The 26,855-nt window shown below is 41.2% G+C and overlaps 2 protein-coding genes across 2 annotated transcripts in view; both read right to left on the bottom strand.

The window, feature by feature from the left end:
• The window catches only part of tub (TUB bipartite transcription factor), a 34,602-nt gene extending 31,563 nt beyond the window's left edge, over positions 1-3,039 (bottom strand). The window contains exon 1 of the mRNA XM_028401385.1: positions 2,953-3,039. Within this exon, the coding sequence (XP_028257186.1) occupies positions 2,953-3,008 (56 nt within the window). The 5' untranslated portion in view covers positions 3,009-3,039. The remainder of the gene's footprint in view (positions 1-2,952) is intronic.
• A 2,252-nt stretch (positions 3,040-5,291) lies between these two features.
• rras2 (RAS related 2) lies at positions 5,292-26,855 on the bottom strand. Its single transcript, XM_028401387.1, has 6 exons — positions 26,405-26,855; positions 10,254-10,341; positions 9,913-10,015; positions 8,271-8,379; positions 7,122-7,240; positions 5,292-6,465 (listed from the first exon to the last, which is right to left on the bottom strand). Exons 1-6 carry the CDS (start codon positions 26,504-26,506, stop codon positions 6,378-6,380), a joined length of 609 nt encoding a protein of 202 aa, XP_028257188.1. The 5' UTR covers positions 26,507-26,855; the 3' UTR covers positions 5,292-6,377.

Below are 26,855 nucleotides of genomic sequence, written 5' to 3'. Positions count from 1 at the left end.
ATTAAAGAAGAACAGGCTTATTCATGTTACACAATTATCTTGAAATCATCCAGCATCAAATGAAAAGAGCAGTGAACAAATATTAAGGATGAAATTGGGAACATGAGTCTGTTAAAAAAAATCATAGTTATTACTAATTTAGTAACAAGTTTCAATGGATTGACAGGAAGTGTGATAACATGCAAATGATCACGACATCCAGGCACACTGCAGTCAAAGCAATATATAGCCTTATTTAAAGTGGTGCCTGTTTACCATATGTGACAGTGGATATATAGTTACATATTTTACACATCAAGTGTAAAATGTTAATTCAATGACACTTGGCTCATAAACTTTCACTTACAGTAATGCTGCTTGTTAGAGACAGACAGTCTCATCTATTGTGTTAAGTTAAGCACATTATTCCCACTTGTTTTGGCTAATTGATCCTTTGACATTCGGCGTGTTTACATGCACAGTATTTTCCACTACAAAAATGCACATTTACGATAGATTGTATTATCCTTGTGATAAAAAACACAACAAACATTGATGGGCAAACTAAAAAAAAAATAAAAATCCTGCCGCATAATATTATTTCATTATGTAAACAGCTGAGAGCAAAAGCTGCCCTTTTCAAAATAAGGTCAAAAACTGGTCAGTTCAGTGCATATTTAAAAGTAGTCATTGGATGAAAATATGCTGCAATTACACCAAGGATCTGACCCGTCTTATGTTAATGGTTGCTGCAAAACTCAGACAAATGGTGTGCTCACACTGATGAGATCCAATCAGCCAAGAAAATTAAAACACCCGTGTGTGAGTGGACCTTTTAGCATCATACTACACTATATCCCGTGCCCTAACTGATCTTTTACCATAAATGGTAACATTTTTGTATCCTCCATATTATTAACAACCAACAAGCAGACATACACAGTCACAGAGGCTGCTTAGTCAGGATTATTGAGCCTACAGCATGACTTCTTAAAGTGTGTGGGTTTTTGAGTAAGGAGTCATGGTTATTAATTCAGCAGGAATATCATTGACCAAAAATGTGATCCTTGATGCTAATGTCTTCTCTGCCTGCAAGAAACCGTTACATTAACATTTCAGTTTGGGTTGATACATTTTGACCAAAAGAAAGGGTAAGCAATCTATATGACTGATCAATTCTAAATAAATTTCCCCCAGGGTGGCTGAGGAAGCAAGTTCATTAGCAGGCTCTGCTTATATGCACACACAATAATCTGTCTACAGAGGGGGGAAATGAAGACATGACTCTTCTATAAATGCAAATAATCATCAACATTCATGCTCAGCCTCTCTTACAGCCTAGAACTGCTTGCGCACAGTTAACAGTGTTTCATATACTGTTATAAATCTTAAGAGGATAACAGAATGTTGGCTCTGGCAAAGGTCTCTCCGGGGATGTCCAAGCAACAGATTCAGAATACCAATTATACTATCTGAGCCAGCATGCAGCGCCTCCTCCACTGTGCCTCCAGTAATCAATGATACAGCAACACCACCTTCAGCCTTCAACTGAGTTCCAAATTGCTGAGAATGACTGAGGCTGAGATAAACTCCACTGGGGGATGCGGACATGGTACAGTGTGCATCCTCCATGTTGGAGCCATTCCCACTAGTTAAGAGTATTGAGTGTGACTGACAAGCAACAACACCACACACTCATTTTTCTTGCTTTTCAGTTATAGAATGCAAATGTGTCACACACTTGTAAACAATCCTCCATCTCCTGCATTTGTTTGTTACACAAACACTTTCTATTTTTGTCACTTCTTTGTTATTTTCAGTTTATTGACCAGATTTCCATAGATAATGCTTCAGAAGCATGAGTCTTTCATATGGCTGTGATGAGGCTTCCATGCATCCACTAAACACCAGGGGCCCCGTCTGTGTTTCATTATATCAAAGTAAACCACACAAAGCTGCATGGAAATATAATATCATTCTGGCCAACTTGTTGGAATATCCGTGCACATGCACCCTCTAATGAGCCATACACATGTGTGCTGCCCTGTGGATTAATGAGAGGCTCTGAAGATGTGTGTCAAGCTAGAAAATATATTTAAATATATAACATTTATAACTTTAACTGTGAAATACAATGTTTTTGACTTGAACACACTTAAAGTGTTCTTCTAAAACCATTTTTACTGGTCATGACCACTCAGAGTGACTTACTCATTCACACTTATGACTACCATGGTGATGACATCACCACAGAATGGACATGTTGGTGAGTGTTATGGCATGAAAATGTGTCTCTAATCACACACTTGTAAACAATCCTTCACTTGCTTGATTAATTAATGTTCAAAAGAAGCGGCTACTGTTAATCTGTATGTACACCACCAATGGGCTCCACAGTGTGTGTGTGTGTGTGTGTACTCTGCTCACACTCCCAGGCATGTGGAGCAGAGTTGAATCAGATACACAATGGGAGGTTTTGATCACAATTGCCCCTACTGAGGCAGAAACTGCCAACTTCCTTTCTAGGGAAAGCTCTGCTATTAAAGGACTTAATGATGATTTCCAGGCTCAACAGTGAAGGATGCCTTCTCCAATCTAAAGATAGATAGATAGATAGATAGATAGATAGATAGATAGATAGATAGATAGATAGATAGATAGATAGATAGATAGATAGATAGATAGATAGATAGATAGATAGATAGATAGATAGGATTGAGTTTGGAATGTTTTGCTGATGGTTGGCTGCATGAAACAAAGGACTATACTATGTACAGAATCACCATCTCGTAAATTATAGGCATAGTTAGACACATTATAGACAAACCCGTTGCACCTGTCATCCAGGCTAATTGCGCAGGGGGGATCCCACCAAGCCTCAGCCTTCATGAAATCGCCCTTCCTTGACAAAACAAACTAAACGCCACAGCCTGGGTAGACGTACACTTGTGATTTAAGGGAAATCTGGCTTACCTGTCATAACTCCATCTACTGTAAGACATGCTCCTGTTGCTGCTGACTCCCTCCATGTCCCCGGTGAGCTGGACGGACCGGACCGGACTGGATGGATGGATAGATGGATGGATAGAAGGATGGATGGTGAGACGGCAAAATCGAAGCGCAAACGCTCCTCTCTCCGTCCTTACTAACGCAAACACGAACTAACGGAATCGCCGGTAACTGAATGACCAGAGACGCTGAGCAGCAGCCAGCCGCGCTCCTATATGGACTATACCAATACATGGAGGGGGTGCGCGCTGTCAGCCCACGGTGCACGCGCAGCTGCCCATTTAATTCATTCACAAGGCTGATCAATATCACTGACTGGATGTGCCCTCGGACATTCTTCAGCCTAATGAAACAATCCGTGACAAAGAGCCGGCATTAGTGATTTGTTTATTTTGAGTGGTGCCCCCCTTTAATAGCCAGTAGCAAAGACTGAGCCGCATGTAGCCCACATACACACACAGGTATGTGTTTTTGAGTCAATTAAACTGAATGTGGACGTAAGTGCGCACTGGACATGTAGTTTGCAATTTCAAGCAAATTGACACAGACCTAATTATAACGTGTTCCACAGCATCAGGCTCTTGCTGCATGTAAGACTGCTGCTTCTCTGAGATCAGTAATTTGTCTGCAACAAGGGTGAGTCTGTGGAAGCATGCACATAATCAATGTGTGCAATTCCAGAGAGGGAAGGTGGGAATGGGGGCATGCAGGAAACCTTCCTGAGATTCCATTTCAATACTCATTCACAATGAACAAATTAGCACAATGGACATGCAGCTCTGACAACGTTCTGAGGATCTGCCTCTCAGGTGTAAATGGAACTTTACCTGGATGGCTTTAGAGAATGTCATTATATTTGAGTGTTCCATACTTGGATCATTGTGCCAAATACAATGAAACCTAAATAAGGTTGAAAAATGATGATGATGACTCCTGGAGTATTGAATGTATTGTCACCTCAAGGTGAGTGAACACCCAGGGGAAATTAGCGTGCACTCTTTAACATTATCAATTACATAGAAAATTAAGATTTTAAACAGTGGTGTCCATCTCATCCATGTTGCTTGTGGAAATACCTCCAATATTTTATGGGGAAAATTGAAGTAAAAAAATCTGAAATGTAATATATATGTATATATATTATACACTATATTTGTTATATATATATTTGTATATACAGAACATCAACAAGACTGTAATGATATAGTTCAAAATGTAATCAGTTCCAGTTTATTTCTTGACATATGAGTGGTTATATTGATCTTATAACAGCAGTTAGAGTCATGTTGTGAGTAATGATTGCATATTGCATGGATTTCCTGAAGGCGGTGCATCACAGTTTGCAGTGACAGTTACGTCTCACTGATGCAATATTCTGATCAGTGCACCATTTCAAGTCTAAAAAAAAGATACTCACCCCAGTCTGGCTCAATGACAGATTTTATTTTAGCACCAAAAGCTAGACACAGGGCAAAAGACACTGATGTGGAAGAGAAAAAATAAAACAGTATGATTTGGGTGTGCAGTAATTTTGCAATTATATGGAAGGTGGGTATTTCAAATCTGAGTGATATTATAATCAATACATCTTTGTGATTTAAAGCTCCTCTGTAAAAAACAAAAAATCATTCTAAAACCTTCTCATCCTTAAACCTGGCATTTTACATTCTGAACACCTCAAGATAAATATATTCTCCATTCCTAAAGCCACAATAAGACATTCTTGGTCATATCTGGGTGAAGAATCCAATTTTGCAAATTTGGGCCAACAGTCATCTTCAGTTTAAAATAATCAATAGAATTAAATATTCTTCTTTACATATACACACAGCTGTGCTGTGAACATGTATTCACTTATAAACATATAAAAATACTCGTCAACTAGTTTGATAAGAAAATAATGTATAAAAGTAGAGTAGAAACATTTAATCAAGTCCATTACTTCCATCATCCCATTTTCTTGCTGTTTATATTACAAGATGATGATATGAAAAAAACTAACTGCGGTACTTCATTTGAAAGCCTGAACAGAAGTACAGAGGTGGGAAGGGAAGGCAGAACATTATTTTTTGTGTGTGTGGCGGTGACAGCTCCACAGGTGGCAGGTCCGCTGAGTTTGTCTCATTGGAGGGTGGTTTGTCTACGATGTGCATCTTCCATTTGTCTCCAGGTTTCTCCAACATGGCATCATTGGGGGTAAAAAAGCAGTGTTGCAGACTAATTGAAGAACCCAAAAAAAAACAAAAACAAAACAAAACAAAGACATTGCCACTGTGTTACTGGAATGGTGTGACAGTTATTTGACCTACATCGCCGTCTAAACGTTGTACAGAAATGATGTGTAACATTGGAATGATCTGAACTGAGCTCTGAAAGCTTCTAGAATGGCAACAAATGCATTTGTTAACAATGCTCGTCAAACATTGAATATAGAGCATACAGTGTTCAGTGTTTTGATCCTGTTAGTTTTCAAAGCTACACCATGTGCTACCAAAACGTTGCCTCTACTGCTTCTTAGAAATATGTACAATGTTCGATGCTGACTGAACCGCCACCTTCGGGATAAAGAAACTGAGACAAATTTTTGATATTTGGGACCTTAGTTTAGGGATAAGAGTCAGTGAATCTATAAGACGTTTAAAAGTCAAACACAGTAGACACTTCATGTTTTTGCAATTGCAATGAAAGCAGGAACCACAGAAAAAAATAAAATAAAACAAAATCCACTGCAGAATGCCAGAAAAGTCTATCATTATAGCTTTAAGGGCTGTCTAGGCATCATATCTATATACATACTTATAATTTCATATATGTAAAACCAAACTCAACCTCACACACTGTACTGTGGTGATTTAATAGGTCATTAGAAATACACTTTGAAAATCACAACAAATGTCACATATGTACAGTAGCAGATTAGCACATGGGAGTAAAGGTGGATATGGCACAACATACACAAAGCTTCATAAGATAATCTCTCTGCTCTGGTCAAACACTGGAAACTAAAGAAAGTCATTGACATTCTGGATAGGATATCGTTTTCATTCAATCTCGGTAGCAAGTACAAATGTCACTACAAGGCAAGAGAAGTCCTTCAGAGTACAAAACATTAATTTGTCAGGCTGATTTAGAAGGCAATGTTTAGTGTTGGGACTCTCTCATGTGAATTAGATTACGGCTGAAGGTAGAGTGGTGGTAAAATTTGGCATTGTCAGTTGTCCATAGCGATGTCCTGGGGACAGCAGTTCCTGGACAAAGTATCTCAGAAAAGGCTGTCTGAAGTCATGCACATGGAGAAGGCAGCGGTCAGTCATCCACTTAGGATGTGATGTCAGGCAGAGTGGGTGGGGTGGTAGAGTAGCTGCATGAGTTACAGTGATAAGGCCGACTCAGACGATCACACAATGGCAGCCGCTCTTGTCTTTTTCTTTTCTTGTAGGTTCTGGTGATGGAGGACATTCCTGTTCCTGGAATTTCCTGGGGGATGGGACAGATGGAAATCACACTGGACTTTTAGCTACTACTTACTGATATTAAAATATTTCAATACAGAGTGCATTTCCCTCTTCTCCTCAGGCAGCCTGCTTTGGAAGCTATTTACATATTTGCATTATTCAAAACCACATATTCTGATAAATTGGAATACTACCCAATGAATAATGCAAATTTCCTTATGCTGAATCCTCACCTCAATTAATAACTGCAACTGGAGACGTATAATCACAGAGAGAGAGAAGGCAGCTTATGAAAACGGCCCTGACCCTGAATAAGAACCTGCTGCTGCAGAACAGTAAGACTGAGTCCACATTAGCCTAACATTTAGAGTGTTAATGGTTTGCCATCTTAGCTTTAGCTTCTCTTAGCTGCACATTTTAATGATGAATTTCAATTAGACTGGCTTTTAAGGGTTAAACCACAAATATTTATTATATTTATAGTATTTATATGACTATATAACCTCATGACCTGACTGGGTAGCCAACTAAAGTTAATGTTAGAACTTCAATCAGAAGCATTAATATTATAGTCGGGGACTCTCTGGTGCTACCGGGTCACTATGAGGCATGATATTAACATGTAATCTGCATTTTAACTTTTGGAAAAAAACTCATTCTGTGGCATACAGCACTTACCTGATTACTCTAACCAGCTCGTGGAAAGCCTGGTCTACGTTCATTCGGATTTTGGCTGAAGCCTCCATATATGTGACCTTTAATTGTCTGGCCAGTTGCTGGCCCTCTTCTTGGGTTACCTGAGGCAAAAAAAGGAATAAGAAAATGATTGGCTCAAGCAATGGCACCACCAACAGAACTGTCCACAGACCCTCAAAACACACGTATAAAACACGGATATCCTCTGACAAGGTGAAAGAAAAAGAAATCTTTTACATTTACATAAAAATGTTATTAAAAGGCTATACTGTAGCTTCTCAAGTACTGTATATTCAGCTCAATAGAAGAAATTATATTTGCATAATAGCTTTAGAATGGCTTAACACTGAAAGTTATAGATCGACAGTTTACGATTGTAGTAGACCTTCAGATGTCGTGTTGTATTTTGTACTCCTGTAGTAATTATCCTTATATGTTGTTATATGTCCAGTGTGTTAAGTAATGATCCTGGCAGGAGCAAAGACGTATTAGAATCAAAGATTGATTATTTCTACAAAGGAAAACCATTAACAATCAGCAGTGCAGATTGCTATTAACACATAAGACATGGACAGATTTTTCAAAGAAACAAGCTTTGTTGCTTACTTTTGCTCATTTCATGTAAAGTACCAAGTGACACTGACTATAAATCATCTTTACTCATACAGGATTTTTCATACAAAAGACCTCTTAACATAAAAATCAGTGAGGTATAAATGCAGACAAGCATATTTGTCAGTATATCTTGTGCATCTAAATCCTTAGTGGAAAACTGAATGGAAGCTTTTGACCTGTGCAATACTCTTTTTCACCATTAGGGGGTGGTGTGGATTCACTGAAGAATGTGATGACTGACTACATTCAGCACCAACAGGCATAAAAATTCATCATTTCATCACAGTCCCTTCTCCATCTATCCCCCCTCCTGACAGCATGGTTTCTACAGCCTCTCTTTTACACTTTCACTCACATCCTGTTGTATCTAAGCAGCACCTGGAACTGCAACGCTTCCACTTTCAAGTATGCAAATATGAAACCCAGACTGGTTGATATTATCTGTTTAAATGAGCAAACCCGGTGTTTGTTTTCATCAGTCAACGGGTTCAAATCTCTGCAATCTGTTGGACTTACTTGTCTCTGTAGCTCCAGATCTGCTTTGTTTCCTACAAGGATCATGGGGAATTCATCTCTGTCTTTGACTCGGAGAATCTGTCTTTGGAATTTGTAAATTTCTTCAAAGCTGTAAATCACATTACATGCTGTTATACTGGTGTTTTATGAACAAAAACAAGTTATATAATATTGTCTAGTGTGTATGTATACATTTATCTAAAAATACACATGCACCAGCTCATTATAATGTCTAACATAGTATCCTCTAATGTAGCTACATGAGTCACTGACACACAGGAACAGAACCCACAAGTTGATCACCACTGTGGGTCAGACTGAAAGACTGAACATGTCAGCAAAGCCAAAAAAAAAGTCAGCTATGCTACTACAGAAACATAAAATGTGTTTATCTAAGACTCTGTGCTCTGACCTCACATACACTGTACCACTCAATACATGTGATAGCACATTTGCAACTAAATAGCAAATAAAAGTGTCAGTCTGGGGCCAGAGTGTAGCCACAAACCCATGACTGCATTCCAGCCTTGGTCCCGCAGACAGTTTGGTGAGCACATAGTAAATCTGGAAAGACTTGACTAATATAAATGGAGGAAGGAAAGACTGTTTACAACATAAACATTGGGAGGGGGCTGTGGGCAAGGGAATGCAGTGTACTGCTCTGCTGGGCAGAGACACAACGGCAGGGAGGATGGGTAGTGAAGGGCGGACTACAACAAGAACCCTACAGTTTAATATCAGGTTTAAGTGTCCCAAGCTTCCAGCACATAAATGACTGAAGCTCAAAGCTCATTTCATCTACATTTTTGTTAACCCAAATCACATTGTTTTTGACATGTTGCCTTGTTTGGCATAAGAGAAACAGAAAAGCACCATCTGACAGTGATAGCGAAGAGAAAAAATAATATAAATAGAACATGTAAGATATACTGGAGAACAATGCAGCCATTGATGGCAGCCTCCCTGTTTACTGTTCACTCCTTACTTCATTACAGCTGTGTGAGTGTGTTTGGTGGTGACATAAACAGACGCATCAGTTGCACATCTGCTTGTTTTTCTAAAAAAGCAGCAGGTGGAATTAGGTATGCTGTGGTATGAGACCACAGTGGCTGCTGCCGTGGTTACAACAGGTACAACAATAATAAAAATAAAAGACAATGTTACAATTTTACAATTCTCAAATGTTTTGCTGAAAATCTTGTTAAGTTTTGTGCAAGTTAACGTAAAACTGAAACTGCAGTGGTGAGTCATTGGTGGTGGGAGGGACTGCTAGTGTTGTTGGTACATACATGCATGCATGTTGTCAGTATATACAGGTCAAAATGAAAATGGAGGAAAAAGCTATAAAATCCTTGCATATAGGCTTTAAATAGGGAACTAAGGTACTTGAATAGGTGAATTCAAGCAAACAGGGTGAGGGAGGAAGTGATGAGAACAACAGAAAAAAAAGACAACAAGAACAACAAGGCGCAGAAGTACGAGCAGCAGCAAGTGAGAGCATCAAAGCAAGATTTATAGCTTTAGCAGAGGAGGCAAGAGGCAGTGTGTGTAAATGTGAACGGTAACCACGTTCTGTGAAAACAGAAAGTGAGACAGACAAGTGTTGCTGTGTGATTTGGCCACGATGAAAACTGTCACTTACCTTCCTCTGTCAGTGACTGAAAAGACAAGCAGGAAGCCCTCCCCTGTCCTCATGTATTGTTCTCTCATGGCTCCAAACTCTTCCTGTCCAGCCGTGTCGAGGACTAGTGAGATATGACACAAACACAAGCACGTGCACACACACACACACACACACACACACACACACACACACACACACACACACACACACACACACACACACACACACACACACACACAAACACACAGAATAACTTGCATCAAAATAAACATTTGAAATCCTCAAAAGTGCAAAATGAAGCAACATAAACATAACAAGGCCTGGGGGGTGTGCATGTGTGTGTGTGTATTTAGACTTACTGTCAAGCCTCGCCGCCCTTTCATCAATGACACACTGCTTGGTATAGGAGTCTTCAATAGTGGGGTCATAATCAGTGACAAAGTATGACTGCAAGAGAGGAAGAGGAGGACAACAGAGAAGAGGCAGTGAATGTCTGAGGTTAAGAACTTTGCCAGTTACTTACAGCCTCTATACACTATTCAGTGACAACACAAGAAACATGCACACTTCACAGGAAATGAAGACACTTTTGGGTAACGTGTTTTTTTGAGGTGTTCACCAACATCTACTACTCATTTCACACAGCTGTGAGAAGGTCTTCCATTTCCTTTGTGCACAGCATGAAGTGTGAACTCAAACCCTCTACATGCATGTTGCAGTAGATCTGCACATGGATCAGTTGGCTTCCAAATGGACAGACATGAAAACAAGCGGCCACTCTGTCCTTGTGTTTCAGGTTAAAACAGCACAGACGGCCTTATTGACTTCTACCTTTACTACCACGCTTGCAGACAGGAGGTAAACACATTGTCTGCGGACGCCTCGCACAACAACCGCCGCTTAGGTGCAGACTGGCTTTCATGCTAATAACACATTTACAAGATGTTCCCTCGGTTACAACAGCCACCCGTGCTTTACTCCTGATTCTTTCACTCGAGTCCAACATCAGGTCTCTTAGTAACCTACACTGGAAGGGTGGGGCCAGGGTGCCGGGAGAAGTAGGAGGAGGACTCGTGCATTTTTGACATTTTTCCCATGTTTTGTAGTTCTTCTTGCTCCGCGGGGACTAGTTAAGTGGTGACAGCTGAGGGGAGTGCTCGGGGAATGTCAAACCAACACCCTAAAACACAGAACGATCACAGGAACATAAAAATCCAGACGAGTTTCCCTGTCATCCTAACAACAAGCCAAATTAAACTTTTACAGTTACAGTCAATGTTGTTTGCACATGAATGTGTTTGCAATGCTTTATGAGGCAGGCAGAATGCTGCTGCTCTGCTGCTGTTTGTCAGATGCAGAGATAAATAAGAGCTCACAATATGAGCAATATATGAGCAATATGCAGACAGCTGATGCAGATCAAAAGACACAGGTAAACTGGATACATTTCATTACATTTTATGTTTATATTTATGAATGATTGTCTTGTGCATCTTCTGCATACAAATGTTTTCCTTCCCACCTGCAGCTGTACCTGCAGGATTTGCAGGTAATGGCTCCCTCACACTCTCCTGTCGCTCTACAGCATGCAAGTCTGCCGGCCTGTGTCACATCAATTCACCACTGTTCAATAATTCATCAGTATTACTCTGCATCCTAGGACGTGCTTCGCTGCTCTGCCAGACGACGAGCAGAAGAGAAAGAGAGTAAGAAGAAAAAAGCTGCTTGTGCTTCGTGTCCCTCCCTCCTCCGGTCCTCTTTCCTATTCTGTCATCCTCGGGCAGCCGCATTGAGTGACTGCACTTCTTCGGCCATTCTTCCCCTCCCTCCACATGCACAGTTAGAGTAGCTGCTGATTGTCTTATAGCTGTTTTCTCGTGATGGATGAGGCTGTTTTGCAGTGCCAGCAGCACCGGAGCCAGCACTAACAGGGGCGCGGGCCAGACCAGGATGGGTTTGAGCTGGGCAGCTACTGAACAATGGACTAGGTGAGTCAGTGCAACATGACTCATGAGAAATACCAATAACTGTGTGACATAAGCTGACCTGAGTCATGTCCAGTAATATGTTCAGTAAATCCTTATATTGGACCATGATGACTTCATCAGATGAAGCAGACGCCTTTAAGGAAAACAATCTGCTTTACATGGAGGGGATTTTGAAGAACAGAAGGTGGTACCCTCAAGGAGCTAAGCTGAAAATAATGATTATTTTCATTATCAATTTATCCGCCATCTGTCTGAATTTCACTCATTGGGTCAATAAAATGTCAAATGTATAAAAAACCCCATCACAGTTTCTCAAAGATCTTCCCTTACGCATGTTATGCTTCCAATTAAATAGAATTTTTAGTTCACAATTGTGCCAATTATTATCTGTAAGGCTAAAACCCAACCAAGGTGGTGCCGTGACACATTCCCATTCAAACACTGGCACGAGGAGACAGGTGAGACTTCTGTGTACTTCCACAAAAACGTTTTGGTTTAGCTAATCCACACCATTCTGATTTTGAGATCCCTAAATCAAAGACTGTTTAAAAACTCCATGGTTGGATGGTGGTCAGGATGAGCTGAAGCATCTAAAGACTTTTAGAAAACAATGATGACAACACTCAAACTTATTTCCAGATTGGATCAGTTACACCTCTATCTGAACTGAAAACAAGGACATCAGCCTAGATTACACTGCTTAATTCAACATGGAAAACAAATCACAGCTGTTGCCAATACTAGTGGCAGTTCAATTCTGCATTTTATCATGTAAATAATTACCCCCTACGTGCAAAACAGACAGATTATTAACCTCATTATCTGTCCAATATAAAGTGAATGCTGGTGTTTGAACCCCATTTTTAAATGTGAGCTCATTTAAATGTAAAGTGTGATGTCAGGCGAAGTCAGGTGATGTCAAAACACATGAGAATGGCCTCTCATATCGCCATTTCAATAAAGCCAACCTTTGCATGGAGCTTGGGATGATGCTTAATGGGTGTGTGTACTTGTGAGCTGAAGATTTTGCCTCCCCTGAGCAGCAGTCACAATTAATTAAACTATAACAAATCACGGTGGTTCAACTTTTCTCTATATTAGAAAGTCCAGTACAGTGCGTCCATAAACACAATGTACACAGAAAATTGATAGATTATCCAAAGGACAAAGGAGCCAAAGCAAACAATGAAACGCTGCAGAACCAAGCTGCAGTACAGCTTAAATGTTGGTGGCAAGGTGGGTCAGGCCACATTCGGCCCCGGTCAGCTCTGCAGGAAGGAAACTCCACCTCTGCAGCAGGCAGCTGGCCCAGCCGAGCCTTCGGGTACTGGTGATGTCACAGATGACATGTTTCTCTACCCCGCCTACCTACCAAAGTCCAAACCTGTCACTAAGTCCCCCTCCAGCACTTCAGCTACACACCAGGAAAACATTAGAGGCCATTAGAGATTTGCCATGAATACAGGGCTGGTGGATGAGTCTCAGCTGCAGCACAGCTTTCTGTGTGGGTCTGCTCTGTGTCTAGATCCCTGTGTGATAAAGACAGATCTGGACTGAGAACACCACACACAGATGAGAGGGCAGCAACTAATGATTTATTTCAAAACATCAATGCCTGTATATTTTTGAGTTCATTAGATGCCAAGAAACAGTGAAAATGCCGATCACAATTTCCAATAATCAGATTTCTGTTGTCTTCACTGCTTATTTTTGATATTCTGTTTAAGCAACACAGCAGTATGTAAAGAGTGATTATGATGAACTGCAAAAAACTGAAAAATATGCTTTAAAAAGGTCAATAGAACTGACCAAAAAATTACTTTTGCGAGTGCAGATGTTAGATGAAGATGTTAATCTTCAGAATGCAAACACACCTATTTCATTTCATGACAAGTCAAGACGTGAAGCAATACATCCCTAATGTTATACGTGCTGGTTGCATGCCTCGAAAAAAGCAAAAATGGGTGATGTGTGTAGGCGTCAACATCATGCTTGCACTACGCACCCACTTCCTCTCTACACAAACAGCTTTACTAACACTAAATATAGATCCTTTTCCATCTCTGTCAGTTATCCTTCTTGTTTTGGTTAGAGCCGTCTCTTTAACTGTTAACCAATGTGTCATTATTATCTACACAAAACCACTGATTCAGCACAAACACAGATAAAGATGATACTTACAAAATACATCCCAAACCAAACACATTCTCACACTATAACCACAACGGGTGAGGGTAAATGATGAGCCTGTCTACTACAGGACTTGTCACAATGAGAGGGAAGGCTGAGCTAAAACAAATAGTCATCAACACAGCTGGGAGTTAATTACCTTCTGCAAATGGCCCAATGCCCACTGAAAATTTACAGACCCTGACATGAAAATCATCAGCCGTAGTTATTCATTAATTAAAGACGAGTGTAGGTTGAATACCATGAAATTGTTATTCGAGGAAAAATTCTGTCAGCACAGATTTGCATTAGTCCCCAGCCTCCGCATTTCAATGCACCGACACCTCGCGGCCTGCTACAACATTTTCCTCACTAATGTGGGTAAATACAATGTACATTTTGAATTGTGAAAAACCTCAATGTTTCAGAACCAGCATAGACCATATCTGGATTACTAGTATACTTTCCTTTAATCGTTTTATTATCTGTAATATGTCTATATTGTCCTCACTACTTGTGTTGATATATATGGAAATCGAGTGTCCTCTGAGGTAAATTAATATGTTAAGATGGTTTGGATTAAGTTTGTAGTGACAGAATGTGATTTGGTTCCTCCTTTATGACTAATGCTAAGAAATTATTCCGATCACTTTCTGTCAATGAGAACCACTGTCATTACTGGCCGGCTGGAAAATGAATCACATGCAGAAGTAAAAGCTGCAGTTCACTCTGCAGCCTCTAGGGGATGGCCCCAAAAACTAAATGATCCCCATAGACACCTTTGTTAAAATGTCCAACATTACAGCAAAAATAATGTTTACAGCCTGGTTAAAAATTTGTAAGTTCAGTTTTTGTGGGATGAATTCTTGTTTTAATAATAATATTTACGCATACGAGTGACAGTGCTGTTGGGCTGTGGCGCTGCCATGGCGACAGTTGAAGCCTCCTACAGAGACTCAGAATGGCTCATCAGTAGCCTACGGATGAAATCACAGATCTTTAGTATACTGTCAATGTTATTGGCTGTTAACAGCAGTATCAATAAATGAATCTACTGTAGCTGCTCTCTTTGCTCAATAATTCAAAATTCATCCTGCATGATCATTGTATCATCACTCTATAACTTCTGTGTTTGTTGACTTCCTTTACTCTGCAAAAATGTTGTGTTTTTTTGTATGTGGGGACAAAAAAGAGAACCAGTTTGTTTGTCACCACAATTTAAATGAATAAAACTTCAACCAACACAGCAGCTAAAAGAAAGCTACACTGTGGTCAGCTTCTTGTGCACTGAGGGTTCATAGTTCTCACTTCTGCTGACAGCACAAATAATAACTGTTACAGAGGTTGAAACATCAGCATTAATGAGCAGGACAGGAGTGGCCATCACATGAGGTAGTGGAGATGGTTGTGGTGGGTGGGGGTGCCCTCCAGTTGACAGGTGAAACATGCCATTTGTATGGCTTGTTCAGTGGGCCAGAGCCAAGTGCAGCAATTTCAATTAAGGACACAAACTCCATGCCAGACGGACTGGAGCCTGCCAAGTCACACCCTAAGCTAGACAGCAACAGACTGTTGATCCGTTTCTGATAGTACATGACAGCATAACACGGCTAAGTCGTTTGTTGCACATGCTTATATTTACATCACCAATGGTGCAGATATTTAGGGTTTCCTATAAAGGTTAACTAATGTTCATATCAGGTCAGACTCTTCTTGCACTAAGCCCCAAAACAGTGTGTAGGATGTGGTAGTGATCTAAGAAATGAGAAATTTGATTTTCACTTCCTGTCCTTAAACCTTAGCAGGTTTGACCTCTGTTGAACTTCTGGGGCTGGACCAGGAGCAGCTGTCTGTAATCAAATAGCCACCATAATGTTTAACAGATGGAGGTGAAGACTAGTTTCTTTGCAATCTGTACATTGGCATGTCCTACTTCTTTAGCGCCTTCCTTCTCCTGCTTCACAGAGTTGTGACACAGATATCTGTGTGAGATGCATTGTTTTGCAGAGTACCTTAAAGTGAGAAATAGTGGGGGAAAAAGTAAGACAGAATGAAAAGTCTGGGGGTGATGTGGGAGGTGGGGGGTGGGTTGGGGTTGGAAGGGCGATGGGCTACATGAAGAGGGAGAACAGGAGAAACAGAGGGGGAGGGAAAGGCATTGACTTCCTGTGGAAACACCCACTTTTCCCTCATGAGCTCATACAAACCAGAAAAGGTCACTTATTCAATACCTAATGCACATGGAGAGAAAGAAAGCACACAATGTGTCTACCGCCTTAAAGAGACACGGGGGAGCATTCTGTTGAAGCTGTGAATGCTTTATAACAGTACACATCGCTACAGAGAGTGAAAACGACCAAAGCTTTTTAAAAAGTCGTACGACCATGTTGTAAAGCTAAGTGATGCACCCATGGCAATAACACTGTTTACAGTTACAGAATGCAGTGTTGCAACAAATGCTGGCATGTTGCCGAATTAAATGAACCAATGCACATCACTCGTACAAGATCGCTTCCTCTTAATGCGCAACAGATCAATAACCTTTTCCTTTAATCAGTGTCTCGTCCTTAACCGTCAGCAGAGCAGCGAAAGTCTGCCCCCCCAGACAGACCCTTGGCATCACACTCACATCCATCCAGTACAGAAATGGTGGGTTGCCACTCAGAAGTCGAAGAATAATTACATTTTTAATGTAAGCAACAGAAATGCTGGGCAACACTACACAGCATAAGGTCAACATTAAAATAAACCTACATCTAGTCTTGTTAATCAGTGAGTAACTATGAGAGGCCCTTTGGCATTTACTGAAAGGAAAAGAATGCCCCAGAAGTGTTAATGTAACATCACAGACATGAAGAATATTGTTTCTTGTTAGGAATCAGATGCCCTCTATACTAGCATTATATTTCTGAGTTTTCTAATAGTGGCACCCATGAAGTGCATCACACATTGCTGGAAAAAAGGAGATAAGGGGGGAAAGGGGAAAAAACAGCTTTAATCATTTCAACCATGTGACAACAGTGTAGGATGTTAGGCCTGTAACATGATCATTTTAAGTAAGGGTGAGATCACCAGCAATATGCTGAATCATGAGCTTAAACTCCAGGAATGCCATTTGATAATGTCTTCCAATTGATTTCCAACAGAGCAGCACATCCATTGGGGAGTGTAAAGAAATCCTATTAAAGTTACAGATACTGATAATAATACAATATGATTTTTTTTTAAAGCTGAGTTTGTTAAGAGAAAATCTGTGCAGGACTTACAGGCAGCAATTTCCCATACCTGCATTTTAACACATAGATGTACCCAATAGTGCCTATTACATATGTGGCTGAATGAGCCGACCAAGCTATAGAGTTGGGACAGCAGTCACACAGAGAATAAAGCACAGGATAAATGTCCCACCAAGTAGGGCAGCTCCTGGTGCAGTCAACCCCCTGCTCTCCTCTAACCTCTCTGGCATTAAGACTTCAATCACCCTGCTAAATATCAATGTGTGCTGGACTCTGAACACTTTTGAACCCACTCAAAGGAGCAGAATCAAAGGAGGTGCCATTTAAAGGCCTTTTTTCCACCAGATCACTGGGCTCAAAGCTGCCTATTTGCTCTGCGGTGGTCACACTACAAACCAGTTCTTTATCTCCTTGTCATAAGTACATTCTGTTGAATTATAAGTGAAGTGTAAATACTTTAGAGACTCACATACTGAATGTGCTGATCATGTGACTTCTGAGTCTGCTGTAAGTTCAGACATTGATGGGCTATTGATGCAGTCTTCCCTATGACCCGTTGTTGTTTTGCAGCAGAGGACAAAATAAAGACTTATTTGGAAAGAAGCCTCTCTCTCTCTCTCTCTAAAAAAGACATGGCGAGTCCCTTTTGCTCTGATAAATCTTCATCAATGGCTTCTTTTGTGAAGGTGGGAAAAAGAAGACCCACATGATGCTGTTTCAGAATCCACAAATTAGGTGGAATAGATGTAATTATATGATGATAAATGAAACAGTGTGCTGATAGAAGTGTAAGTACTGTCGATGGAAAGATGACGTTAGACCCAGAACACTCATCACCATGCTAACATTGTATGTACTGAGACTCTGGAGCATTGCTGTGACTCATCGCGTCAAACAGTGTTGTTTCTGCTTATGTTTTTGGTTCATTATGGCTTCCATCTAATCTTGTTCCTCTGCTTGTTTTGTGCAGAAGTAGCACAGCACACACTGCACTCATAAACAAAGTAGCACTGTGACCACATAGTGAGAGGACACCAGCTACTGCAGTGGTTGTGTGGACAGAGAAACTACTGTGTGACTTTCAAAACAAAGTCATTCAAAGGAGTGTGGCTCAGTCTATGGTTTACGGGAAAACCGTATGACTTACTGAATAATGGGAGGCTGAGCAGTGCCAAAAAAGAAGAACAGCGAGTCAATCCAAAGAGATAAAGATTAAAAGATCTTTTTTGAATAAATGTTAATGCACCTAATTACTATAGGACACCACAGCACCAAAGCTTATTCAGATGCACCTTTAATTGTACATTCATCATGCATTCATCTTCTCTCCTCTACTACAATTGCTGCATGTGTCTCTGCACTATACTGTGCTCTGCTGCAGACTATAATTCTTCGCATGGGGCAATGTGTCAAAGGAAATGGGGCCACTCGCTGGCATCACGTCAGACACGGCAGCATTACTGTTGTATGCTTTTAAGCCAACAGTCCTACAACACAGGCAGCACAAATGTTATTACCTCAGCAGGCAACTCCTCATAAATAAGTCCTAATGGACACCAATCTTTTCTTCTCGCTCTGATGGTTCCCCCACCTGCCTACCTGGTCACTGTCAGCGCCACATCAGAATCAACAGTCATGCATAAAAAAAAACAGAGAAAAGGAAAATGCCTGGGGGTGTAAACAACACGTAGGGCAAAGAATAAAAGAATGTTGCCCTAAAAAAACTGCTGCATGAGGCAGGGCTCAACACTGATTGGTTGAACTTAACTTCAAATGTAGAGGTTGACAAGGACAGCATTTAAAAAATAGCAACCCAGAGAAAAAGATTACCGGTAGCAGAACAAGGGCAAGTGAGATACTAAAAAAGGTAAAACTGGGATGCATTTTGGATGATTTGAAAATCCCCATCATCAAAAGACCAAAAGAAAATCTTTCAAAGAGAAAGCAGAGTAATTTCTATCCTAGGGTGCGGTGAAGCTTGTACCTTTTGAAGTTACACCTTCAAGGTTAACAAGGTGAAGGACTTTTGAGTGTGCAGCAGCCTGAGCACCACAAACATAGGGCAACATACCGAACACACTTTTTAGGCAGCTGTTGACTGAGTGTGCACCGGCGTGTGCCAGTTTAAAATTCTACAGTGGGCGAGCCCAACACCAAATGGTGCTGTGGACATACAGTTGCTGTGCATGTTAGATCAGTGTAACAGTCACACAACAGCTGCGTCTCTGACTCAACCAAACTCAAATATTCCTGAGTCTGTGAACACCAAATACCTGATGCCTACTGAACAGTGTTTCAGCTATATTATGAGTAGGAGAGAGACGGGCTCAGAAGCTCATTTGTCGGTGACACGGGCCACACTTGGCTATTGTCATCTGTGCATTTGGACAGTGAGTAGAGCTGTACTGTCACCTGTTGAGGGGTTGTCTCATTCCATGCCTCACCTCCCCCTGATGGACAGCAGGTTCCCCTCAGGCTTCTGGAAACTGTTTGCATGAGACGTGCCAAATGTCCACCAGCTGCCTGGCAGGCAGTTCATGGCCCCGCATCAGGGACAGACACATAAAAACAACCATTATAGAGCTTTGTTGACTAAGATGCATTAAAAAATGTCTCCTCTGCATGTAAGCAGTGCTACACTAAAAAAAACAGCAGACCAATGACAAAAGCTATATGTAATCAACAGGCGTAGAATGTTTTAATAAATATAGGCTTGTCATTAAAGTGTACATAAATTTGGAATGCTAAATATTAGAAGGTGGTGGTAGTGGGTTACTAAAATAAGCACCCAGCATGTCTGTTTCCCATTGCCTGAGTTGTTGTTATATGACTCTGAGATGCGAGACCTGATACTGTGACCAGTTATTCTGAAACAGACAGATGTGTGAATACAGAACAAAAGCCAAAAACAACACAGCAGAGCCCACCGTCCTCTCTGTCTGCCTGACTATGTGAGAGGCAGTGACCGGAAAGCAAGAGGGGACAACGCAGATGAATTTAACTTTTGTACCTACTGTAAGCAAGCATCAAAAATACAATTATAGAAAGCTTAAACACACAAAGATACTAGATATTTAGAATCTGCTACTGTTGCTTTTGGTGCTGCAACTGTCTTGTTATTACATTACTAATCATTATAAATAATCCATGACTCTTTCAGTTATGACTGTATGAACTGGTTAATTCCGTTCATCCTTCGGAAGAATTTACAGGCTATATCCTATTTTGTCACAGAGCTATCTGTATAAACATAGCAGCAGGTAAGCCCTTTAATGGTTTTACAATATACAAACACGTATTGTCTACATTGACAGTTTACACAGCATCACATACATTCTTCACTCAATGGGACATTTTGGGTTACACATTCATTCATTTAAATACTGACACCCTACAACTCATAACTTTTTCTAGCTCATCACCCAAAAACACAACACCTGATCTGATATGATTTACAACCAGAGCTCTTTTACTCACACAGATTCATGTTATTACTGTGGCTGTATCAAGGCCGCATATGAGTCAGGGTGCGATGGGGTGAGCGTGGGGCGGTGGTGGGTTGGGGAGGGAGGTTGAATTCTGGTAATTACTGACATATCTCTTAATTAGCAGAGGATAAAAGTTCTTCTTTTACTGAACAAAGAAATTGTTGAGTAAACAGTGTTTGGATGTAATATGACTCATTAAAAACAACAGTGTGGAAAAAAACAGAGAACAAATGCTCACAATATAGAGAAGAAACATGCAGAATGAGGAAGCACAGGTGGTGAGGAAGGTAAGTGGTTGTTCAGGTGTGTGTGTGTGTGTGTGTGTGTAACTGCGTATGTGTGCAAACATCGATCCAAGCCAGCCTAAGTCAACATGTGTAAACAGGTAAAGGCCAGTGAAAGTCACACAAGACCAAGACGGACAGTTGAATAGTAGTAAACTATGCATGCAAACCACAATTTATCCACATATATATTCATATAATCCAGTGTAATAATATTATTATCCTCTCTGGGAAGTCATTCATATCTCATTACTGTGGAACATGGGGGACTGCTTGTTTCCTAAGCATTCTCAGATGGGTGGGAGTGTTTCTACGGATCCTTAAAGTCTCTTTTGCATGAAATTCCTATAGTGTGTGCTGCAAGGCATTTTGCCAATTTAAAGAAAAATACCTCAAGAAAGCAAGAAAACTGTTCAAAACTAAATTTAAGTAAAGCTTCATGCTAGTGGCCTGTGGTGCTACAATATCCACTGCAGTCAATGTGAGGCTTCAGCAAACTAAAGTAGGCTATGATTTACATCCTTCCAGCTTCTTTAGTGGTGCAAATAAATTTAAAATATAGACACGAGTCTACAGTTCACACACATAGTTATATATGCTCTGCATGCTAAACCACATTTAGCTATCCTGTTAGCCTGTTCACTGAAGTCAGACAAGTAAAAACATATTTATAAAAGAGACAGACGCAAATAGAGAGAAAGCAGAGGAGATGTCTTGATATCGTACACTTGCATTTGCGGTCAACTTTAATAGGTCAATGCACATTATCCTACTCTTCCCATGACCTGGCCGTGCCTGATGAGCAGGAGAATAAATGTTTCCATGTATATATAGCAGTGTGGCACTGTATTAAGTTACCATAGCACACAGCCCTGAACAAGTCCAGCACATACAAATATATTCTCAATCTACAGTTGTTGCATTAACTTTTCATGAGACCAAAAAGAAATCCTATAAAATGACCAACCACAGGGAGGTGGAGACTGTCTTCAATGTCTCACACTGCGGGAAAGTGATATTTGTGTGTAGGTATTGCTGCATCAGAGTAAAATGAGCAGATAGGACAGGGAAGGCTTGAGTGAACTAACTGTTACTGTGGTCCACTCAAAGTATGCAGATATCCATCCATCCATCTTCTGAACCCGCTTTGTCCTGAAGTACAGGGTCACATGGGGACTGGAGCCTATCCCAGCTATCTACAGGCGAGAGGCGGGATACACCCTGGACAGGTTGCCAGCCCATTGCAGGGCAACATTATGCAGATGTTTCAAAATCTGTTCTAGCTGTAAGCCTTCCAGACATGGACTGTGAAAACTGAAGGTGAAGAAAAGACATCAGTATAAGCCAGACAGAAAGGCATGTATTTCTCAACCAGGCAATTCCCACATTTTCATCACCACGATTGGTCCCTGTCTTTCTGCAAAACATATGCTCCTGCAAACTGATTAGATTTCTATCTGTTAATATGACTGTATGTTGTATTAACTTGCAAGTGATATGTAATTGTTTTAAGGTCCATGAAGTCCCCATGCTCAGATGTCATCACATTAATGGAAAAGAATGCATGTGTGAAAGAGACTATCCAATTATTACGTTAATTTCAGTGAGAATTGTCACCTGTCATTAGTGTGGACAATACAACCACAAAGGAAACAATACAGGAACTGTTTCTAATGAAAAAAATGGTGTAACAGTCACCCAATGGACACATTTCAAAGAAGAGGTCGGTGTTATTTATGCTCATAGATTTACCTTCTGAAAACCAATGAGGGGCCTATTTGATCTCATTGTGGCTTTACTCTGAGAGAAATCAACAGGTGACCCTGAACACAAACTTCTTACTTATAACACGCACACCAGCCAAACCTCATGCTGAAAAACAGTTCAGTGTTGTGTGTTTCAGTCCGACATTACAAAGAAAGACACTCTTAAAGGAACACTAGTGTGAATATAAATGGATTTGTTTGCTCTGAGTTGTATGACATGTGACACACTCCTGCTGGACAGAAAGCTTGAATACTGCCTGAGTCCAGGCTGAGAGTGTGCCATGATACTTAAAATCATTTCTGAACACACATTCACAAAAGCATTGCAGCAAATTAACACTTTGTCTAATCACCCGTGGCTGTTCCATGAGAAACGCACATGAAACACCCCCACCCCCTCCACATTTCACTCAAACACAGCTATCAATGCCTGCCTCCACATGCCCAAGGAGAGGGGCCCTTTTAATCCATGTTTATTCTGCAGACCTGCTACTTTTGGCAACATGGCTCAAAAATGACCTCATATGCAAGTAATCAACACAATGCTAGAAAATATGTGAGCATATAAAAGAGGGAAAGAGGGAGATCACTTCATCTGCAGGTCTACAAAAATCCACAGCTTGTCTGTCAGGACTTGATCAGGATGCTTTTGTTCTCGTGCATGGATCTCCACTGCCGAGGGCTGCCACCGCACTAATATTAGCAAGCATGTGAGTGAGCCACACTGTGCTTTTCAGATCACCCCGACATCTCATTATAGAGCCGTCTCATGACAGCAGCTTCTTTGGTTACACTGAGTACATTAAGCAGGTTTTTTGATTTGCCATTATTTCTGGGATATAAAATCAAACCGACACACACACATATACCACCCCACACGCAGTCTTTACATGGTCAGTGTGAGTCATGTTTTCCCTTACTTGGGATGCTTCCCTCTTCACAGACGTCACATTAAACAACACACAGTGTTCATCAACTTTTGTCAGATGACTCAATATTATGTCACCCCAGTGCTATTTCAACTTGACTCAACTGCTTGGCATTAGGTTGACCAACAGCTCAACGGACCTGCCAGCCTGTTATTGCAGGTGACATCACTGTTTATCCTCAGATGTTAAGATTTCAGCACTCATCTCTGAGTCTGCTCAAAACAATCAAAACTAGTGATGGGTGGGAAAATCAAGAGTCAGAGAAGTCTGGCATCATACAACTGGATTGTTAGCCACTTATTTCCTTTGTTTAAACATCAGTAACGAAACCTCAGGTATCATACTGGCTTTATTAAAAAGACATTTGAATATGCTTCTTAAAATGTTCGTTTTGCCTTAAAACTCTTCAAAAAAGTTAAATTACCTAAATTACCTAAAGTAAAAACTACCTACCTGCTGATGACATCATAAATAAAGATAAACTACATCAACAGCAACTTTGTACACAACATTAAATACTATTTCTTGTAGTAAAATTGATGGAAACCATATTCTAAATACACAAAAGCAAACACTGTTTGCAGAAAAAGTGTCACCATGCAGCAAACCTCTAACTGTTGTAGCACAGTTTCATTTTACTTGTATGAGGTCTGGACTACACACACACACAGTAAAAAGTGTTAGATTTTATAGCATGTGTAGTAAAAGCTATACTGCAATCATTCTTTGCGGCATTTTCATCAAGTATGTCATATTTTTGGCAAAACATACAATCAAACACTTTGTCAAGATTACTACTGACACACACATGCACACACACAGTTCCAGTGATTCAGGAAGCAGGTCATGTTTTTCCATACAGAACTAGGAGGTCCTAAGAGTAACATTAGAGGTACTTCCTTTGCCAAAGGGCCAAATTCCACATGGTCCGTGACCATTAACCCACCCAGGCTGACTCAGACCCCCCACACCCCCCAACCTCGCAAACCTCCCAAACGCTCAGCATAGTTCTGGGGAAAGCCTCGAATTCACAACCAGCTGTTAGGTCTTTTCCCTCTGGCAGGTGACTTCTAGAAACTTCTGAAAAGTGAGGTCAGTTGTTCTCCTGCTAACAACATGAGTCTCTCTTAGATGCGCCAAGCAGCAGTGAAGGACATGACACATGAGAGGAAATTAACTGTAGGTGTTTTAAAAAACACATCAGTTAAGACCTGACAGAAATACGCTGGAACTCTTGAGTGTTAACTCTACAGCACGAGTGGACAGCTCAGCCAGCAGGAACACAATGCTTTCAAGAATAAGCTTTTGGATTATTCGTAGCTGTTCTGCAATAAGTCCAGCTGATTCTGGAACATCATGCAAGCCCATGTGTCATTTTCACACAACAAATGAGACAATTCACATCAATAATATTCAATATATATTAAAGCTGTGTGTGTGTTCAGCTTTAAATTCTTCCCCACTTCAGGTCAGTAGGCTATGGCAAAAATCTGTGCCACAGCTATGTGATCCCCTTACTTGGTATGCAGTTAATGAGCTTTTTGAACCCTCATTAGACACAACTCGCCCCAGAACTCTCTCTCTCTCTCTCTCTCTCTCTCACACACACACACAAGCTTTTCACCCCCCACTCTGAAACGTGTGCCAGCCCACTATTGTCTGACAGTGTGGAGACATGCAGCTGCCTGCAGTCTAGTCTCCTGGAAGCCAGGGCAGCATCCCTGACACACACACAAGGCAAAGGGCAAAGTTTGTCATCTCTTTCATAGTGTGTGTGTGTGTGTGTGTGTGTGTGTGTGTAAGTGTGTGTGTGGGCTTTTCGGAGAGGAGCCCTCACCTAAAATGACTATTGTGAAGAGGCTGGAAGGTCAGAGTGAAGCAGGCTGCAGTGTGCTGGAATGCAACCCGGCGTTAGAGGGAGGGAAACTGTTTACATGCCTTTTATATGTGACATCATGTAAAACTGCAGTGAAACCGACAAAGACGTGTTGTTTCTAAACATGTGCACATCAGTCTGTTTATGGATCGAGGTTAACTTGCAGCAGGAGCCTTTTTGGTGAATGTACATCTCAACACCAAAGTTAATCATCTTTCAGTGAACACTGTGTGCTCACACTCACTCAGCCCTGACGGATTTTCTGCCTAGTTCTCATATTTCTAATGAATGTGTCACACAAAAGGAATTTAAAGTGATTTTTTCCCTCATTGATGCCGCAGTGATTGGAGATCACTGTGATTTCTGTGCAACTCTTCTCTCTACGCTCTTATACTTAAAGTCTGAATGTTTGGGGGTCACAGGGTCACAAGAGCCAAAACTCTCAATCTGACACTTTGCAGACTAACTTGATAAAATAGGACAACTCCTGAGCTCCGACTTTCCTTTCTCTTCTGACTAGCGGCTATAAAGTGCAAAGTGGAAGTGGTTCTCTCGGAAATCGTCGTGTTAAAGTGACAGCCGTCTTATCCTCGTTTATTTCCTCCCCATCTCGTCCTAAAATCTCCTCGGCAAATAGTTGTAGGCCTCGGCAAAGTAAGGGAAGAAAATAGACCACGGTATCCGTTTTCGGGGTTCCCAAAATCTGGCCTCCCCCTCCTCGCTTTTCTCTTTCTTTTCGTAAATCAAAGCAATGAAGCATTTAACGCTACTGACCTGAATAAACTGGATGGTCAGGGCTGATTTCCCGACGCCACCGCCTCCGACCACAACCAGCCGATACTTCTCCTGCACCGAGCCGTCCTTCCAGCCAGCCATCGAGGACACTTCGCTGCGCTCGCCGCCGCCGCCGCCTTCGCTGCCGAAACACCAGTGAGCAGCAAACACCCACTTTTCCCTCTGTAAACTGAAGAGGCCCTGCAGCGGAGACACCGGAACGCAGAAAAAACGCACACACACACACCGCACACACACGCAAGCTCAGCCGTGTGCCAAAACGTCTCGTTGGTCGGCGTAGTCCGTTTGGTGCACGGGGTGGAGAGATACAGAGATGGGTCCCGGAGCTACGGCCGCCTGTCCATACGTCTGACAGCGTTCCAGCCGCGACGAGACTGCGCTGTTCAAGATCCGATAGTAGGAGTAATCAGCCAGGCCAGTACTAATGTCT

This window comes from Parambassis ranga, chromosome 3 (assembly GCF_900634625.1).
Source record: "Parambassis ranga chromosome 3, fParRan2.1, whole genome shotgun sequence".
Lineage (NCBI taxonomy): Eukaryota > Metazoa > Chordata > Actinopteri > Ambassidae > Parambassis > Parambassis ranga.
The sequence above is the reverse complement of the archived record's forward strand: the minus strand, read 5'-3'. Positions and strand labels throughout refer to the sequence as shown.

Bases quoted from the DNA above. Each gene is read 5' to 3' on its own strand.
- rras2 (XM_028401387.1), bottom strand. From the start codon at position 26,506: ATGGCTGGCTGGAAGGACGGCTCGGTGCAGGAGAAGTATCGGCTGGTT. The intron at 10,342-26,404 runs GTCAGTAGCGTT...CCTCTCTTGCAG, and splicing joins TGACCATCCAGTTTATTCAG to TCATACTTTGTCACTGATTA. The intron at 7,241-8,270 runs GTAAGTCCAACA...TTTTTGCCTCAG, and splicing joins ATCTGGAGCTACAGAGACAA to GTAACCCAAGAAGAGGGCCA.